The sequence below is a fragment of the Dromiciops gliroides genome, chromosome 2 (genome assembly GCF_019393635.1).
Source record: "Dromiciops gliroides isolate mDroGli1 chromosome 2, mDroGli1.pri, whole genome shotgun sequence".
NCBI classification, from domain to species: domain Eukaryota; kingdom Metazoa; phylum Chordata; class Mammalia; order Microbiotheria; family Microbiotheriidae; genus Dromiciops; species Dromiciops gliroides.
The window spans coordinates 1,330,315-1,350,136 of record NC_057862.1 but is presented as its reverse complement, the minus strand read 5'-3'; the positions used below and the strand labels follow the sequence as shown (position 1 = coordinate 1,350,136).

The 19,822-nt window shown below is 56.7% G+C and overlaps 1 protein-coding gene across 1 annotated transcript in view; it reads left to right on the top strand.

The window, feature by feature from the left end:
• The window catches only part of INPP5A (inositol polyphosphate-5-phosphatase A), a 216,540-nt gene that overhangs the window by 141,873 nt on the left and 54,845 nt on the right, over positions 1-19,822 (top strand). Inside the window, exons 5-8 of the mRNA XM_043987081.1 lie at positions 971-1,034; positions 5,536-5,639; positions 13,664-13,716; positions 15,062-15,181. Coding sequence (XP_043843016.1) covers positions 971-1,034; positions 5,536-5,639; positions 13,664-13,716; positions 15,062-15,181 — 341 coding nt within the window. The remainder of the gene's footprint in view (positions 1-970; positions 1,035-5,535; positions 5,640-13,663; positions 13,717-15,061; positions 15,182-19,822) is intronic.

Sequence of the window (19,822 nt, the reverse complement as noted above, 5' to 3'; positions counted from 1 at the left end):
TATTGCACTGTGGCTCCCAGAGCCTTGATCCTTGACTGCACAGAGGGCTGCACAGCGTTTCCCTGGGCCAGGCAGCACAGGGCTAGCTGGGGGAGCCTGCATGCTCAGCAGCTCCAGTCGAGAGAGGCCTATCCAGGCGCCAGGCCCCAGCTGGTGCCTGGGCCGGGTCTCAGGCTGACCTTGATGTTGGCTCCCGAGGCTCCCCTGTGGTCTTGCTGGGCCTGGGCTTCTCACAGGGCCCCTTCTTCTGCCCCCAGCTTTGCCTGGGTACCCCTGACTGGGGGAGCCTAGTGTCTCCCCATCTGTCCAGTGGTGGTCACTGACGTCAGAGAAGTCAGCCTGCCGTCCTCGGGATGGGCACACTCCGTTCTCTCCTATGGCACTAGGCCTTAGGCTTCTTCATGCCCACCGTCCTTGCTGGGCGAGCACCCCAGAAGGCCCAGCAAGCCTCCACCTACAAAGGTCTCTTCGGGCAAGAAGGGGGCTTCAGAATGCAGACGTGGGGCCCTAGGCTGAAATGGGATGGGGAAATATTTCACAAAATCAGTCCTGATACAGTAGCAGAGAGATGATGCCAATCTGGGGCTGCTGGAGCGGGCCTTACCCAAGTCCCTGGCCCTGGCATCCAGCCGCTGGCATTTAAAGGGTGTAGCCTGGCTGTGGTCAACCTGTGGCTGCCCGGGAGTGAGTGGTTTAGAGGTTGGGGGATTGGTAGGACTCCCATGAGTGGTGCATGGCCACAGATGGATCCCTTTGGGGAAAGTGTGGCAGGAGGAAGGATGACAGGTCCCCAGCCGCCGGCCTATTACCGGCTCCCTAAGTTCACAGCCCCTCGGCCTCCACCTTCTTGGTGCTGCTGCTTGTGTCCCACCACACCATGAAAGGGGGCCCTGGGAGGGTCCCTGTGTCTGCTCACTTAACTCTGGTCCTGGTGCTGTTCCTAACTCATTTCTGTTGGTTTCCTCCTCAGGCGCTAGGAAGCTTCTATTTCCTGCACGAATCTCTGAAGAATATCCACCAGTTTGACTTTAAAGGTGAGCCTGGCACCCCAGGGGCCTGCTCTTGGGCTTGCAGCCATCGCGGAGCCCCTCATGGGTGGCTCCCCAGCCTCTAGAATGACCAGATTATCACCTTAGAGGGGAGGAGGCAGGCCCTGGGCACTTGGGCGAAGAGCGTGGCAAAACCAGGTGCTTGGCCAGCAATTAGTATGTGCTTACTGTGTACGGACCAAATACCTGGCATGCAGAGAAGGGTGGGGACATCCTGATGTGGGGCTGGGTCAAGGGGGAGGGGCAGCAAGAACTCACCCGTGGAAGAGAACAGTATATGCATCGATCACAGGAATATAGTAGGCTAAAGTTGATTAAATGGAATGGTCACACCCGCACACAGTCACACAGCCAGTCACATAATGTCACCCCCACAACTGTCACAGTCAGTCACGCTCACACAAGACAGACCCCAGACAGAATCACAGAAAGCAAAAAGTGCACACGTGCGCATGCACTCCCACATATGGATATGTGTCTACACATGTATATGGAAGTTGTAGAGGGATTGTACATATGGGCATTGTGCATGATGTGCGCACACAACAAAGAGTCTCCAGGCCGTCCATGCCTTCCTCCCCACTTAAGGTGTTTCAAAGTGCTTGGGGGGGGGGGCAAGTCAAAATTATAATATATGCTTGTGTATGTGTGTGTGTGTGTGTGTGTGTGAATGTGACTTTGTGTGTGATTGGTGTCTGTCTGTGTGACTGTACGGGCATGGCTGTCTGAGTGTGAGTGGTGTGATTGTGTATGTGTGGTGTGACTGTGGGTGTGGCTGTGGTGTGAATGTGAATTTTGTATGTGTGTGTGACTATATGGGGCGTGGCTGTGTGAGTGTGTATGAATGTGATTGTGTGTGATTGTGTCTGTGTGGTGTGGGCGTGGCTGTGTGTCATGTGTGTGGGGGGGTGACTTGTGTGTGAGTGTGGTGATTGTGTCCCACATCCAGGAGGGGCAGAGCTGGACCTCAGAGCAAGGACGTGTGGCGCCCTCTGGGATGCAGAAGGAGCAAGGGTGATGAATGCCTAGGGCAGGGATGAGGGGGTCCGGCTGGCTGGCTTGGGTTAGGATTGGGGGGCAAGGTGGAGCAGTTATGTAGGGTCCAATGTGGGGGTTCCCCATATGGGGCACGACCCCACTCACTGCTGGCTTGGGCGGGGCGGTCAGCACTAACTTCAGGCAGGAGTTGTTGCTTGAGCAGGGCAACACTTTCCAGTTGGCAGAGGTCATCTGGGAGGCTCCTGGGTAGGCCCACCATGTCTTGCTGAGAGAGATCCATCCATCTCCTATAGTGAGTGTACAAGGTACTGGTGCAGCTCAGACCTGCTGATCGATAACCACATCTGCCCGGCAGAGGTGCAGATTTTGCAAAGATGAATTGGTGACCTGTGGCAATTCGGGCTGCAACTGGCCGGACAGACAGTTTTAAGGGCCAACCCTACAGTGTGGTTTGGATGGGGGCAGAATGCCTCACAGTCCTCCAATGGTCTCCATCCAGGTGGTGTGGGCTGCTCTAGCCAAGCCTGGCCCCCCTCTTTGGATCAAGAGCCGTAACTGAAGAAGAGGCCTATGGCCTGTGTGTGGGCAGCACGTGACGGTGGGGTCTCATCTTACATCCTCATGGATTTTAGAGCCTGGGTCTTCTGAGCTCAGTTTCTTTTTCTTTGTTTTGTTTTGTTTATTTTTAGTGAGTCAATGGGGGGTTAAGTGACTTGCCAGGGTCACACAGCTAAGTAAGTGTTAAGTGTCTGAGGCCGGATTTGAACTCGGGTACTCCGGACTCCAGGGCCAGTGCTCTATCCACTGCGCCATCTAGCTGCCCCTGGGCTCCATGTTTTCTTAATGGTGACTGTCCCAGGGGGCAGCTGTGTGTGTATGGTGTGGACCCCTGCCCCTCTGGTCCTGCCTCCTTGTGCCCCCTGTCCCGTCGACGGGTCACAGGAACAGACAAAACCTAAGCCTCAGTATTGAGGGGAACATGGGGGGAAGCAGGAAGGGAAGCAGTGGCAATATTTCTCTACCTCAATCAATCAATGTGCATTTGTTAAGCCCCTGCTGCATACCAGCTACCAAGGCTGGGTGGCATATCCTGCCTTAGAAGGGATCGCCCCACTTTGGGGGGTAGAGATAGCCCATGCATGTATGCAGATGGGTCAACACAGCCAGTGTGCTGGATGAGACAGAATTTGGGTGGGGACACAGCCTGTGTGGGAATTGGCGCTGCTCAATTATGTGTATTTGTTACAAGCATTTTCTTTCTTTTTTTTTTTTCCAAAATTTTTTGGGAGTAGGAAAGAACTATAAAATGCTTGTTAACGAAGATAAGAAAAATACAAAGGTTTTTTTTTTCAAAAATAAAACTAATGATGAAACTAGGGGTTTGAAGAGGTGGTAAAGAAGGAAGCACTCCCAGGCCTTGGAGGTGATGTTGTGACTTGCAAGGGAACTGGATGTAAGGGAGGCCAGGCTGTGCAAAGTCGCCTGCCTCTCTGTCTTTTAAAAGATCAAGCCATTTAAATGGAGGAGGAAGAGAGGGAAGAAGAGGAGAGCATGAGGAGAGGAGGAAGGGGAAGAGGAGAAGGAGGAGGAAGGGCTCTTTGTATCAAATGCTTCTGATAAGGACGTAGACTGGGATGCTTGGGGTGAGTGACGGTTGGCCCTGTACAAGACCAAGAGCCATTCCCAATGAAGAAGCCATCAAAGACGAAGGGTAAACCATCACTAACCACATGAAGCCTCGCTTGCAATGGGGGCGCCTCTCCCCAACAAAGGAACAGAGGAGACAGGAGGCAGGTCATTCGTGGTGGAGCTTCCTCAGAGAGATGGGCCATGAACGTGCCATGGGAGGACCACAGAGCACCCCGACTTCCAGGAGAGTGACTTGGCATTAGGCCTAGATGGGCTCCGGGACATCGACCGTCCCTGGGCCTGTGTTCCGAGTACACTGAGGTGGCCCCAGAACCTTCAGGGCCGCATTTCGTGCTGGCCCAGAGCCCGGATGATTGTGGGTGCCTGGCACTGGGAAATGGCAGCTTAGCTAGTGGCCTTGGGGAGGAGTGAACATTCCTGCAGGAAATCCCCCGGGGAATATTGGGGGACTCAAGTGAGTGATGCAAAGTGAATTAAGCAGAGCTCGAATAAAGGATGACAACAGCTAAGAACAATAAACTGAGCTAGAAATCTTAATGACTTCGTCTGACCTCTGGGAAGAGGTGACCCAGTGTGCCTCCCACTTCTTCCTGGATGGGGGCTCTGGGTGCAGAATACAGCACATACTGAAAGACTCTGCTGGTGGCTTTTGGTGGCCTGTGGGTGCTTACTCCCTCTCCCCTTTCTCTCCCCTCTCTCTTCCATCTCTCTGTCTCCTCTTTCCTCTCTTCTCTCTGTCTCTCTCTGTGTCTCTTTGTCTCTACCTCTCTCAATAGTCAGGTATGAAGAAGGTGGCATAAAAATTAAAATATCCAAAACCAGCTTTGTTCAGAAGCCCTGCTTGTGCTGCTGCACTGCCCCTGGTGTGCCTCTTCCCATCTGTGCACCCCTGGCTAGCTTCTCAGCTTTCCCATGATAGGTGCCTTTAGTTAACATGCACTAGAGTGTTTAAAGCTTTACTGTCCCGGGGGGCCCAGGCAGTGCAGGGGGAGTGAGCAGAAGAGAAGGGAAAGCATTATCTTCCACTTTCCTGGACACGGTCAAATAGAGGTAGAATTTTAACAGGGATGAAGTCTGGCCATTGATGTCCTCTCACCCCCTATTTATTTTGCTCTAGTGACATTGCATTTTTGTGCCCAAGTGCAAGACTTTCCATTTATTTTCTTATTTCATTCAGGTCAATGCTCTGAGAGCCCATCAAGAGCTAGCTTCTAATCCTAATTCAGCTTTTCAGAGCCTTGGGTGTTTCATGAATGAAGCGGGAGCAGTGGGGGCAAGGGCAGGTCGAGGGGACAAGTGTTTGTAAGTGGGGTGTGTGTGTGTGTGTTTAAATTTGACTATCTGTAGGGAGTGGATGGCCTAGAAGTAGTTGACTCTTATAGAAGCAGCTTGGATTCAGGAAGACCTGAGTTCAGATCTTGGCTTGAGACACTTAGTTGCTGTGTGATCTTGGACAAGTCATTTAACCTCTGTTTTTCTACTTTTCCATCTGCAAGATGGGGATAATGATAGCACTTGTCTCTCGAGGCTGTTGTGAGGATCAGATGAGAAAACACGATAATAATGGTAAAGGGCTTAGTCCAGTGCCTGCCACGTAGTAGGGGCTCTATAAATGGTAATCATCAGGGGCAGCTAGATGGCGCAGTGGATAGAGCACCGGCCCTGGAGTCAGGAGTACCTGAGTTCAAATCCGGCCTCAGATGCTTAACACTTACTAGCTGTGTGACCCTGGGCAAGTCACTTAACCCCAATTGCCTCACTTAAAGAAAAAAAAAATGGTAATCATCGTGTGTTTGTTGAGCCTCTCACTCACTAGTGTTCTTTCTTCTTTCCTCAGCAAAGAAATATAAAAAGGTTACTGGCAAAGAAATCTACTCCGACACCCTGGAGAGTACGCCGATGCTGGAGAAAGAAAAGTTCCCCCAGGAGTATTTCCCAGAGGTGGGTACATGTGCACTGATTTGTCCCCTGGAAGGCCCATCTGCCCATCTTGGGGTGTGGCTACACTGCCCCGACAGTGAGGGCATACCCCAAATAAACTCTGTTGCTACCGAGTGAGAACTCTCACAGTCCTATTTCTATTGTTCATGGGTAGTCGTTAGCCAGCCTGTACCAAATAATGCTAGAGCTCACCATCGAGTCACCTGCTGTGGACGGGGTGGCGGTGGAAGGAGAGGCGCTAGCATGGTGGGCAAAGGGGAAGGCGGACTGTGAGCTGAGTCTTGGACATGAGAAGCCAGGGGGCAGAGGGAGGGAGGAGAGAGTTCTGAGCAGAGAGAACAGACACAAAAGGTGTGGAGGTGAGGGATGGCAGATCCTTGGGGAGGAGCAGCCAGGAGGCCAGAGTGGGTGGATGGGAGGGAAGTGGAAGAAGACTGGCAGGGCAAGGAGGGGCTCCAGACCCCAACATGGGGTTTTCTGTTTGGGCCTGCAAGCCATCGGGAGCCACTGAGGTTTATGGAGGAGGGGCCATCACTACCTGTGTCACTTTAATGGCTTTATGGAATACAGACTGGAGAGGAGAGACGACCCCCCCAGCCCCAGCAGCTCCTGCCGTGGTCCAGGCTGGAGACATTTTTCAGAGGAGGGAAGGGCATGGATAGGAGAGATGTCATGAAACATTTGACAAGTGCTTGGCTATGAGGGGCAAGAGAGAGAGTCAAGGATGACCCTGGGCTTGACCGCCTTTGTGACTGAGAGACAGGGGACGTTTGGGGTAGGGAGCAGTCGCGGGGATGAGTTCGGCTCTGGGTGCGTAGTGCTTGAGATGTCCAAGGGGCACATGGTGATGGGAGGCGGGAGGTCACTGGAGGAGCTGGGGCTGAGCGGAGACATCTGAACCCATGGAAGCCTCCTTTCTGGAGAGAAGAAGAGAGGGCCCCACCCAGAGCCGTGGGGGGATGCCCACCTGACCTGGACATCGGACAGTCCAGCAAAGGACACGGCGTCTCCGGCAGGAGACAGTGAGAAGGGGAAGGGACGACTGAGGGCTCTGAGTGAAGCCCCAAAAGTGAGGAGGCCTGGCTGCAAGGCCCGGGCAGTTCTAAGCTGAAGAGCACCTAGAACAAAACATCCTCCAGGCCAGGAACCGAGGAGAAGAGTTCTCGGCTCTCCATCCGTGACACCCAAAAGTGGCCACGTGGCAGTCTGTTGCCCCATTCAGAGCATATACGTCCTTACGTCGATCGATGGAATGAGATCATGAATACAGACCTTATAGTCTGATTGAACTGTCCACCCATTGTCATTGTGGTTCGAGCCCAAGTGGCCTGGTGACTGGAAGAATTGTCCTCACAGCTCACTTTCAGTCTCATGAGATGCAGTGGAGCTTATCAGAGACCCAGGTTCAAATTCTGGCAGGCATAAGCCAGCTATGAGACCAGGGACTGTCCACTTACTTCTCTAAGACTCATTCACAGAGCACCACTCAGGGGCTCAGCCTCCCCTCCACACCCTGCGCTAGAAAACTGAATGGGATGAAGAGCGATGGGCTCCAGGGATTCACCCAGTTGCTAAGGGGCAGAAGCAGGATTAGAACTCAAGGCTGCTGGTTCTGTGCCCTGCTGCCCATCTTCAAATAGTCTGGTGAAGCCCAAACCCCGAAGAACCCAAGAAATAAGGAACAGCTGGCTAGCAAGATGGCGCTGTGTAGAAAGGCCAGTGAGGACGAGGCTTCAGATCAGCTTGAGAAGAAGAGAGGATACACAGGAGGGAATTGGGCATCAAAGGGCTGACTTTAGCACCGACAGTCACCCTTTGTTGGGCAAGTGGAACCGATGGAAACCTGATGAAGAAGCCGTGGGAACCGAGAAAGCACCAGCGGCTGAGGCCTAGCGCATGGTCCCCAAGGACAGCGCCATGTCAGAAAACAGGGTCTGGGAAAAGATGATGAGGAGACCCAGATAAGTGGGGCCAAGGCCCAGACCCTGAGGGATACAGAGAGCCCGGAGGGGCTCTTGTGGCATTTCTCCCTGAGGACGCTCGAGCCACCATCTTTGGGGCCGTTGTGACAATCCTGGAGGGGGTGCCCCGAATGAAGAACAGGTGCATCAGAAGCCTGGACGTTAGTGAGTATGCACAGGGCTCTGGCATGAGGCTGCATCATGGGAGGGATGCCTGGAGGGAATGCTATGGGCAGAGGGATGCCCATGATCCCATGGGGACTTCCCTCTTCTCTCACCACCTATTTCCCTGGGATTTTCCCATAACCCTCTGCTCCTCCCCCCCCCCAGCCCCCATGTCACTCAAGCAGGACCGGGAGTGCTCCCTCAGCCACTGCCACAACCGCAGGCCATCCGCAAGACAGACATCTCTTACTGCATATCGTGCCCCCCACAGCAGTCCTCCCGAGACAGCTGCTAGAGGGCTCAGACCTCCTGCCCCCTAGGGACCTGCCCCCGAGTGCCTCCTGATGAGGGTGGTCAGTCTGAGCCGAGGCCACTGTCCCCCTTTCTCTGGGCATGTTCACACAGGAGCCCCTGTCAGCTGCCCGGCACCACTGTCCAGACTGTAGCCAGTAGCTGTGACACATCATTTCCCTCTGTGTGAAAAAGAGGCGGGTGATGGGAGCTCAGGGAACCGCACCTGCCCCTGGGGCCTCTTCACCCCTGGATGCTGGCACATGCTGGACCCAGATATCACAGGCCTGGGGCAAAGCCCATTTCCTTTGGATGCTGTCATGCCCAGGGCCTGGACAGCCTGGCGGAGTGACCGTCCGGGCCCTGTGGGGAGCTTTCCCATCCATCTACCATCAGTGTTTTGTTGGGGCAGGATGGGAAGAGTCCCGGGCCTGCTCATATTCACTGCCTGGGAGACTGTGCCTTGTCTTTCTTCCTCCATTGCTGCTCCCCCCTCCCTCGCGGCAGCTGCCTGGGCCATGTCCTGCAGATTAATGGGGATGATTTCATTAAGCCTGGGCGGATTACTCCACTGGTCGGAGGCTCCTCAGTGGAAGCTGACAGACACACCTTCCTCCTGCGCCCATCCAGAGAAGGAAGTGGTTTCTCTTAGCCAGCTCCCCCTCCGTTCTTTTCCTTGCCAAGCATCCCTCTCCTCCTTTCTGTCTCAGAGGACCTCCTGTGGTGGTCCCCTTCCCCATGCTGGGGCCTGCCCTCCCTCCCTCCCACGGATACTCTAAGATGTCCTTATCAATGGTCCGCTGTTCCGATCGGCCTGTTCTTTGCTTCTGTCCCGTGTCCGGCATCTCACCCAGTGCCTGGCCCGTGGCAAGGGCTCCATCACTCCTGAGCCCGGGTCACACTGGGCGATCAAAGAAGACTCTCAAGGCCTCAACCGAGGTTCCTCTCTGGGCCACATCCCACCGACATGACTCATCTGTGCCCCCACTCCACCCCCATGAGGTGGGCCTGGGGCCTCATCTCTGGGCCTGTCTGGGCCAGCAGAGGGACGTCAAGGCCTGTGTCACTGTGACTTCCAAGCGTCTGCTTCTCGTGGTCTCCTGCCAAGCCTTCCCAACAGTTGTCCTGTTTTGGGGGGCGAGAATTGGGCTCCGACTGATTTCTTATTCTTTTATTACCATCGCTTAAGGATGATCTAAAAGTAATTACCGTGATGGAAGCGCTGCGCCACTCCCCATAATTACTGCCGTGGCGTAGAAAACTAACACAAGTCGCGCGCTGATTTACGGCGCGGCTGGCGGGGCCGGAGCCCAACGACGCCTTTGGGAGCAGCACTCCAGATAATGGGAGGCCAGCTTAAAAAGCAGATTTGTGTCGCCTCTCAGGGCGCACTCATTTTTTTCCTTGTGCCCGTAGTGAGAAATTGGTTGTTATCATAGATCACGGCTCCCGCTCCCGGCTCTTATGAAAGATGAATTCATTTCACTAATGCTTTAATGCAAACCTTTCACGGGGGAGGCCGGTGGCGATAACCTGCCCGCAGCCTCTGCTTTCTCAATGGTGATTTACGAGCTCTTTTAGTAGATGAAGCTGCCTGTGTGTGCCATCCATCTGCAGGCTAAAGGAATCCTATTAAGCAGGGCCTTCGGAGGGGAAGGGGAAGGATGTCACGGACCTGCCGGGGGGGGCCAGGGCAAGGCACTGGGGACGCGCCCCCTCCCCCAAGGCCAGACTCAGCCATCAGTGCCAGGGGAGGAGAGGGAAGCATCTTCTAGAAGATATCGCTCCACACTGGGCCGATCTTGGCCCATCTCCCTGGTTCACCTGGAAACCACGGGCTGGAATCCATCCGACAGAGGCACATGGTCAGCGGGTCAGAGCAGCCCACGGCAGCTGCAGAGGGCACTAGGCCTCCTGCTGCCGGGGATGACTGATTCTCTCAGGAGGTGGTCATGGCCTGGCCCTGCGGGCCACCCGACACCCCTGCTCAGCTGGGTTCGCTGTGTGCTGCCGGTCGTGGCACTGACGCCCCTGCACCAGTCCAGGGGCTGCATAGCATCATCACAGCCACAGCAGCATGCCGCCCTCCACCCCTCAGGGGCAGAGATGACCTGCAGGCCGTTTGGAGTTGCTGTTAGGGATCCCACTGCAGCCTCCTCTTCGGCTGGGGCGAAGGCGGGGCTCTCTTCCTTGAAGCACAATCCGCTGCCACCGTGGACGTCGGTCTGGAGCCGTGGGCACAGGCGGGAGCCCCCGGGGTGGCCCTCCTGCCTGCGTCTGTAATGGAAGGGCACGGGGCCCTCTCTGGGATCCCAAGACCGAGGAGGATGGAGGGCCAGGCAGACCCTGCCCAGGCAGGCAGAAGGCTGCCAAGGTCACATAGCTAGGAAGCATCTGAGGCCAGATTTGAACTCAGGTCTTCCTGACTCCAGGGCCAGTGCTCTATCCACTACAGCACCCCCTAGCAGCATCAGATCCTGGATTGTCGGGATTACAGCTACTACAGTTTGGGGGACTGAAGGTGAAGAGGATGAGGCCTAGTCTGACAGACTCGTGGATCGGGCCTGGGAAGTCCAGAGCAGCTGGTTGCATTTCAGAGAGTTAACCCTCGCCTGCCAGGCTGATGAACACAGTCCATCTGGCTAAGTCCCGCTGGGAGTGGAGGGGACCCCGCGGACTCAAAGCCTCTGGAAGTTGCACACAAGCTCCACAGAAGAGCCAAGGCTCACAGGACAGCCGTGGGCATCTGTTGTCCGAGGCCCCGCAGCAGCATCGAGAGGGGCTCTTCCTGTGCTGGCCACAGGATAAGGACAACGTGGCGGGGCAGAGCCTCCCTCAGAGAAAGCCTGTCCGGTAGAGCCTGCACCGCTGCAATGACCAGCCCCTAAAAGGTGTCCAGTGGTGAGATCTGGGGGACATCTGAGTGTCTGCCATTTTGTAGGCCGTGTGACTCAGGGCCCTAAGAAGCCCCCTCGCAGGGCGGAAGGTGGAGCTTGCACAGTGGGCCTCAGAGGGCTGAACACACCACTGAATCCACGGAGAGAGCTGCCCCCCCAGGCACTGCTGGTCCTCCTGCAGTTAGGAGATATGTGCGCTGAGCATCGGAGCTGAGGATTTCTTGTCCGTGTCACCGCGTTAAGTTCCTGGTACAACGACCCCAAGGTAGGCCTCCTCTCCAAGAGCCGGGAGGGGGAAGCTCTCTCCTGACCTGTTCTGGCGGCGGCCTCTCTGTCCTTTGTTGGGGTCTCCGAGGGCAGCTAAAGCAGCCTCTTGCTCAGATGTGGAAGGGGAAGAAGCTCTACACTGGCTGTCTCTCTCGTCCACCTCTGGCTTCCTGCCGCCCCATTGTCTGGGGGATCATTGCCCCTCTGCTGGTGCCCAGGGGTCGGTCCCGCAGACGTCAGCAGAACTGGAGAGGAGGGGAGGGAGGCCAAGGACTGGAGAGAGTGTTTGAGCCTGACCCTTCCTTTTCCAGGAGGGGCCGGGGAGGGGCCTATCCTGGACATTACTTACAGCTTGTGAAGGTTGAGATGTGATGGAGGCGAACTTCTTTGGTGAAAGGCTGGACAATCCACTTTCTCTCCCTGCCTCAGTTTCCTCCTACCTGAAATGGAGGCACTTATCAAGGGGACAGGCCTTTGCCAGCTGGCAAGCATGTGAGAGTGTTGGGCACATCTGCCCGTGTGGCTTCATTCCTCATGGAGAGAACCACGTGAGGACATTCCCTTCTTTGATGAGTCTGTTGACATCACTGCCCCCGGGCCACTGGTCTGCAGCCCTGTGGCACAGCCCTGGCTGGCTCGCCACTTCATTCAGCGTAGCTCCTCTCAGTAAAACAAGGGCAGAAAGACGAACTGGGCTCTGTGCTGCTCATGCTCAGGCAGAGCCAGCGGGCCTTCCTTCCGTCGCACAGCCTGCCTGGCCTCCCCACTTCTAGTAATGCTCTCTGGAGGTCTGCACCCCCGCAGGGGGATATTTATGGAGCTGCCGAGGGTTTCAAAGGTGGACATGCTGTCTCTGGGGACTCCGCACACACTGCAGGTCAGGAACGGCTGGCTTCCCCAGGGGATGGAGAGGGCTTAGATTTGTAAGTCATTTCAAAATTAAAACTTGACAATAATCTATAGACTCGGCACCACGGTATTTGATTTTTTTCAGCTGCAATTAAATAAGCGTAGATTTGATGTGTGAGTATGTAAGTGAGCTCTGGAGATGGTAGCAGTGAGTAATGGCTTGGTCTGGGGCTCCCGCAGCAAGAATGAAGCCCTTGGGACAGAGGGAAAAATGCAGCTGGCCACGAGGGGGTGTGCGCGTCCTCGGCGGCTCTCAGGGCCCAGGACTGGGATGATTGTTGCCCCTCCCGCCCGGGGTCCTGGCATTTCCAGCCTCTGATGAGGGGTATGATGTCATTTTTAAAGCTGCTTTGCTTCCCTCTGGCCAGGAGCTCTGGCGCTTAGGGCACCAACAGCATCCTATCGGGTCAGTCTCCATTGGTGTCTGCTCCAAAGGATTCCACAACATGACTTTCTGCTGCCTCAGTTTCCTCACCAGAACACACCATGTAAATAAGCCGGGATGTGCACAAGGAAAGGGACCCGGCCTTGGATTTCACTCTATAGGGACCTCCCGGGTGAGATTATGCCCTCTACTGATGCAGGTGGCACCTTCTGCAGCACACACATTGTCTTGGGGAGAGACTGGGTGCACATGGCCAGTGTGGGCTCAGGAAGAACTAGGACCAGGGTCTTCCTGGCTTTGAGGTCACCTCCCTGACCACTGCCCCTCTCTGCCTCTCCATGGCTTCTAAATAGTCAGGTTATCCCATCTGTCCTCTTGACATATCCTGTTTCTAGGAGTAACTATACCCTTCAAGCATTCCCATTGGAACCAGCATTTATGAAGTACCTGCTGTATACAAGGCAGTTTGGAGGTTCCAGGGATAATGTGTCACATCTCTGACTTCCAGGGGCTTCCATTTCCTAGGGCAATGCCAGGTGGAAATAGGGAACGATGTCCTGGCACGGCTGAGATATGTGGAGGTGACGGAGCTTGTGGGCCTGGGGGCAGTGTCATGGCCTCAGCTGGAACCTCTGCTAAGGGGCATCTTCAGTTCAGAAGGGAAGCCTTTCTACACCTTCCCTGACCACCAGACCAACATGGCGGCCCACCAACTGTCTAGGAGCCCCAGGGGGTGTAGCGTCAGGTCCAGTGAGACTGGCCACTGTGGACCTGAGGTGGGGGATGGGGCTCATGGCCAGGCCCTCGAACTCCAACATGTCTCCTGTCTGTCTGTCTCTGTCTCCCCCCTCTCCCAATGGCCTGATCTGGGCAGAGGGCCCTCTAGCCTCTCTCCGGCCCCTGAGAAGGAGGGACTTACCCAGTCCTGTGGTTCCTGACGCTGTCCCCCTGCCCTTTGTCCTTGGGTCTGCACCTAGATTGTTGCAGAGGGCATGCCCTCCCATTACCCTCCACGTGGCCCTGGGCAGTGCTATCTCCTATTGAGTGGACTTGGAAGCTGCCCAGGAGGGCTTTGGGGTGTTGTTGTCTCCCGGTATGTGGCCCCTCTGTCCTCCCATGGACTGACAGAACCCTCTGTTTGTTTTGCAGTGCAAATGGTCCAGGAAAGGCTTCCTGCGGACGAGGTGGTGCATCTCTGACTGGTATGTGGGTGTGGCCCCCGGGCCTGGCAGGGTGTGGGCCCTACACACATCTCTGGGGCTTGCCTTTTTAGCCAGTGGGTTACTAGAGACCAGGCTGAAGGCAGCGCCGCCTTTCTCTTAGGCCACAGGAGACTCTGCTTGTGAGGGGCGAGGACCTACTTGTGCCTTGTTCCCCTCAGCCCCCACGCCCACCAGAAATGGGCTCTTGCCCCCTCCATACCAGAAGGACTTTTCTTCTCCCTTTGGATGGGATGGCTCTGGCTCTCTCAGCAGACCTTGCAGCCCTGGGCTGGGCCTCCCCAAAGCCCCTTCCTGCTCTGTCCATGTGGAGCAGGTCGGGTGCAATGGAGTCAGTCTCACACACACATGCAGGCCCAGGCAGGGGTAGAAGCTGTGTCCACAGGTGATTCCTCAGCTGACCTGCAGGTCCTATGCTCCTGGTGCCCAGGGCCTGGGGCAGAGGCCGCATGTACCTCGTCTACAATGGCTTTTGTTTTTGTTTTTGTTTTTGTTTTTGTTTTGGTGAGGCAATTGGGGTTAAGTGACTTGCCCAGGGTCACAGAGCCAGTAAGTGTCGAATGTTTGAGGCCAGATTTGAACTCAGGTCCTCCTGAATCCAGGGCTGGCACTCTATCCACTGCGCCACCTAGCTGCCCCTTACCATGGCTTTTGAATGCCCCGATTCAGAAGCACGTCAGCAGCCATGACCACACCAACCACGGCCCGTGTCACAAGCCCCACGTGGGGCCCCAGGGCCCTGGGAAGAGCAGAGGAGACGACGATGTGTGACAGGTGCCTTGTTGTGGCTGCCAGGTCATTGTTTTGTTTTTGTTTTTAATGAGTCAATTGGGGTTAAGTGACTTGCCCAGGGTCACAAGCTAGTAAGTGTTAAGTGTCTGAGGCTGGATTTGAACTCAGGTACTCCTGACTCCAGGGCCGGTGCTCTATCCACTGCGCCACCTAGCCGTCCCCAGGTCATTGTTCACACCAAGGCAGCCCTGACTCCTCTGGCCATCTCAGGCTCCCAGCTGTGGCCTTGGCCATTTATGGGGCCTGGGACTCAGTTTCCCTGTCTGTAATATGCAGAGGTTAGCCTAGAGGGCCTTCGGACCCTGCCTCTGGCTTACTAGGAATCTGCCCCCGGGTTCTGTTAAAATTCCTCCCTGCCCAATCTCCAGTGTCGGACTAGGCAGCCTCCAGCCCTGAGCTCCCAGGATCTGCTGAGAGGCCACCCAGGGGCAGGAGAGGGCTGGGGGACGGCGGCTTGGGGCGAGGGGCCAGTCAGGGGTGGGCCCGAGCCCTGGCTGGTCACAGCGCACTCAGCCTGTGCCTCCTCTCGCTGCAGTGCCTTTGATTTGGTGAACGTCCACCTCTTCCACGACGCTTCCAATTTAATTGCCTGGGAGACGAGCCCGTCTGTTTACTCTGGAACCCGCCACAAGGCCCTGGCTTACGTGCTCGACCGGTGAGTGTTGTCAGCTTCGGACCCTCCTCGGCTCCCTCCCTCCGCCTGTGCGGGACATGGGCTGGCGGCTTTGGGCGGGGTGGGCGTCGAACTCTGCTCTCAGGATCCTCCCGGACACCCCGGGGGCCACTGGGGGCCCCTCTGGCAGGCTGTGCAGACCCCGAAGTGCAGGGGAAAGCCCAGAAGCTCCTGGGCTCAATGTCTAGACTGTCTGGGGGGCTTTTTCACTGCTCCCTCGTCCTCCTAGAGCCTTGGGGGGTGGGGGAGGGATGCAGTCGGCTGCTTAGAATGGGCAAGGGGAGCACAGCCAGCACAGACCTGGAGAGCTCTGAGCCCCATGGCCTGGCAAGGGGCCTGGGCAGCTGATCTGACCTCTCTCTAAGTCTCAGTCTGATCCTTTGCACAGTGGCAATGCTGCAGCTCCTTTCTGCATCCCCCAGCCCCTTCCCTGGGCCCAGGAGGCCCTGCCCCCCTCCCCCAGCCCCCTCCCCCCAGTTTCTTTGGCTAGAAGTCACTCTGGGGGTGAGTTCCCTCCTGGGCACAGTGCAGGCCCTGAGGTGCCTGCACCATCGTTCCTGACCTCCAGGGAGCAGCCAAGAGCCTCTCAGGGGACAGTTGTGTATGTCAGCTGGGGTCTCCCTCAGGCACTAGGAAGTGCTGGGAGTAGGCAGCCCCTCCCCTCCAGCATCCCCGCTTCTCCTGTGGTGAGGGCTCCAGGGGGTGTGGGAACCCCTGCCCTCATCCCCCATCCCCATGCAGACCAGGTCAGGAGCAGAGGCTTTCACCCCCCACCCCCACCCCGGGAGGACTCCCAGCTGCCCCAGCAAGCTCAGGGCAGGTGGGGCCCCGGGCCCATCTTGCCCCAGCCAGCTGGCCTCCCTCATCTTCCCCAACCCAGTGTGTTCGTGTCCCAGGCCAGAAGGGGATTGTGCATGGCTCTCACCCGTGCCCTTCTCTGCAGACCCAGCTATGCGCCCCTCCGCCCCAGGGGCCTCCCTCTCCTTTCTCCCACTGCTGATGGGACCGTTCCATCCTCACCTAGGCTGGACGCTCTTGTCTAAGGCTGGACTTGGGCCTTGGACACTTCTGGGTGTGCTGCCCCATCCTAGGGATTCAGCTGAATCAGTGAATTCCCTCCTATGTCCGGGCTAGAAAGGAAGGATAAAAATGTGCCTACCCTCTAACGGTTTGTGGTCCACTGGGGCCATGGGAGAGCTTTGCAGAGCATGCTGGACAGCTGGGGAGGAGGCAAGGGTTGGGCCTGACGGAGCCTCAGAGGAGGCCCAAGAGGCTGAGGGACAGCAGGAGGGACACGTGTCACAACAGGCAGGTGGGACATGGTGGGGAGGGGAGAAAGCCTTGGAAGCTGTCTAGACAGCCAGTCTGGAGGAGCTATGCCGAGGATGGAGGGACGCTGCGCCCACCCTGGCACAGACCCTGGGCGGAAGCCTGCCCGTCTCGCCTTCTGTGCAGGCCCAGGGGTGGCCCTGTCAGCCTCTACAGCTGCCTCCCACCCTCTGGAAGGACCTCTCCCATGAATGCCTCATGTCCTGGGGTCACCTCAAACCATGCCTCCCTCCGCCCCTCCAATGCTGGTAGCGACCGGCTCACTAACAGTCATCTTTACCAGGTCGTTATGCGGGATTTCTGCACCGGGCAGGCCCTGACCCATCTTGGGGCTTTGCATCCCTAGCACCCAGTGGGGCATCAGGCACATAGTAGGTGTTTGGCAAATGTTTGCAGTTTGACCGACTGATCGATCGTCAGGTTGATGGTCTCCAAAGACTTGAATGGTCACTAAAGAGTCTGTGCGCTCCCAGCAGGCTCTAGGGAGCCATTGCAGATCATCATTCCTCCCCTTCTTGGAGATTTTCCCAAGACCGTGAGCATGTCCCCCTGCTGACGTGGCTCCCGGGAGGCTCTGAGAGTCTTGGGGTCTTGAATTCGGGGATCTCTTTTCTTGGCTCCAGCTTGAACCCAGCCCCCCCCCCACATTTGCCTGCCCGGTCCCTAGCGCAGACCTCACTTGCAGCCCCCTCCTCCCCAAGGAGGCCCTGCCTCAGAACAGGAGAGAGCAGGAAGAATCCCAGCAGCCAGTGATGGGGGTACCCCGTGGGCCTGCTGCCCCCCAGGGCCCTGCGGGATGTGAGATGGAGCTTGCTGCGCTTCTCCATGGGGCCTGAGGGGGGAGGTGTCCGTGAGCTCTGAGCCCTGCTGGGCTGGAGACCCCCCACGATGCCCGGGAGTGCGGCCCAGGGGCCAGGCCGGCTTGCTGTGGGGCCGCATCATTACCATGAGGGCCGAGCCAATAGGAGCGCGGGCTCGCAGGGGCGCGAGCAGCGCTGGGCTTTGCATTCCCGTGAATTGGCCCTTTGAGAGGGCAGCCAGCCGGAGCTGGGGACCTCCAGAGCGGGCTCGGGCTGTGAGCACAAAGGGGGAGTCGGAGGCGCAGTGAATAATGGGCAGCCCTTTCAGCAGCCACCAGCAAGATCTTTTCTGCTCTGCTGATGGGGGAGGACAATGGCGAGGGGCTGCCTTTGACGGGCCCTCCCACTGACAGTGTCCCCATTCAGAGGCTTTGGGAACCTGCGGCCCATTGTGCCCCTCGCTCCTGCCGCCGGCAGGGGAAGAGAGCGGGCCGGGCCGGGCCGCTCCTGCTGCCCCTAATCTGCCCCCAGAGCCTGCGCCAGGCCAGCCGCGCCACACAAATCCCCGCTTATCTGTCTGCAGATCCCAGGCACCTCCGGCTCGGGGGCTGCTGTGCCCACCCTCCTGCCGCCTCCCTCCCAGCTAAGCTTGCTTCCTTCCCAGCCGGCCCCAGGCCGGGCCTCACTTGGGAAGCCCCCCTTTTCACGCTTTTCATTGAAAGGAAGGAAGCAGGAGGAGAGGTCTTAGTGGCAGAATCTCCTGTGTGGGCAGGCCAGGTAGGGGCCTGGCCACCCTTTCCTCAACTCGGGCCTGTACCCGGGGTGCCCTTGCAGTGGGGTGCACGTGTACGTGTGTGTGCACATGTGTGTGTACTGCATAGTGCATTTGCATGTGTGTGGCTGCCAAGTAAGTGAGAGGCATTCAAAGAAATACAAAGAAGGTAGACCCTTCACACTCACTGATACACACACATACACACTCACCTAGACACAGTCAGTCACTGATACACCCCCACACACACACATCTTCCCACACACACACACCCCCTCTGGGTGTTAAAGGCCAGCCAACTGATAAAAGTAGATTTGGGCAGAGTTGCTTGGTGCCTTCCCAGGGACTCCTCAAAGGAGCCCCAGAACTCTGGGTCTCGGATTTTAGCATGTGGCCATCTTTGCTCCCAGGAGCAGGGGGCCACTCCCCTATGGGATCTTCCTCTGGTGGCATGCTGGAGGGGGCAGGGCAGCCCCAGGCTGGCATGCTAATGAGCACTTAACACCTCAGGGGCCGGCTGTGCAGACTTCCTGAAGTCCTGCACACCCTTCAGGTCAGTGAAATGGGATTTTTTTCAGCAGTGACAGTGCTCTTCTGTTCCCCTTTGGAAATGGGGCCGGGCCTCGTTCAGCAGAAACGTTTTTCCATCCCAACTGTGAAACCCCGGCCTGAAGCCCCCTTTGTGGCCATCATCATTTTCTCACAAATATAGTCCATTGTCAGCTTGCCGGAGTTAATTTGATCAACATTGGAGCATTTCACTTTTGTGCCCGCTCAAAGGAACTGCTTCATGCCCATTTGGGGCATTCAAAAGGGATGATCACCAGGAAAATAATGTGCCCGCGCACAATTGGGAGCAATTAGTTTCCCAGGGAGCGGCGAGTGATGCGCGGCTCCACACAGCTCCCCTTTGTCGCTCGGGGACGGTCATCAGTCAGCTGTCACCTCAGCTCAAAGGCCCCTCCGATCTCAGGGTATCTCGGGAGGCTTTTCCCAGAACGGGCGGATGAATGAGCCAAAGACAAGCCAGTTCGTCTCTAGGCAAAGGGAAACTCTGCTCGAAGGATGCGGCTCATGTCAGAAGGCCCCAGAAGTCACCGCAGCGTCCTGGCTGCTTCAGCCGGAATGTGGCTGGGGGGGGGGGAGTGGGGGGCGTGGGCCCGGGCTCCTTCTCGGCATGAGGCACTTCGGGTCTCTGGGGTCTCGATCCAGCCGCTCTCCCAGCCGCTCTCCCAGTACCGAGCACTAACCTGGGAGCCATACAGCCACACAGACAGGACTGGCCTCAGAGAAGCCTCTTGTTCAGCCCTGTTAAAGTGAATGAAGGCTTCTTGCTTGCTCTCACTTTCTCCTTCTCTCTTGCTCTCTCGCCACCTCTCTCTTCTCTCCTCTCTTCTCTCACTCTCTCATCTTGCTCTCTTCTCTCCTCTCGCTCTCTCCTCCTCTCTCTTCTCTCCTCTCTCTTCTCTCCTCTCTTCTCTCGCTCTCTCATCTTGCTCTCTTCTCTTCTCACTCTCTCCTCCTCTCTCCTCTCTTCTCTTGCTCTCTCATCTTGCTCTCTTCTCTCCTCTCGCTCTCTCCTCCTCTCTCTTCTCTCCTCTCTCTTCTCTCCTCTCTTCTCTTGCTCTCTCATCTTGCTCTCTTCTCTTCTCTCGCTCTCTCCTCCTCTCTCTTCTCTCCTCTCTTCTCTTGCTCTCTCATCTTGCTCTCTTCTCTCCTCTC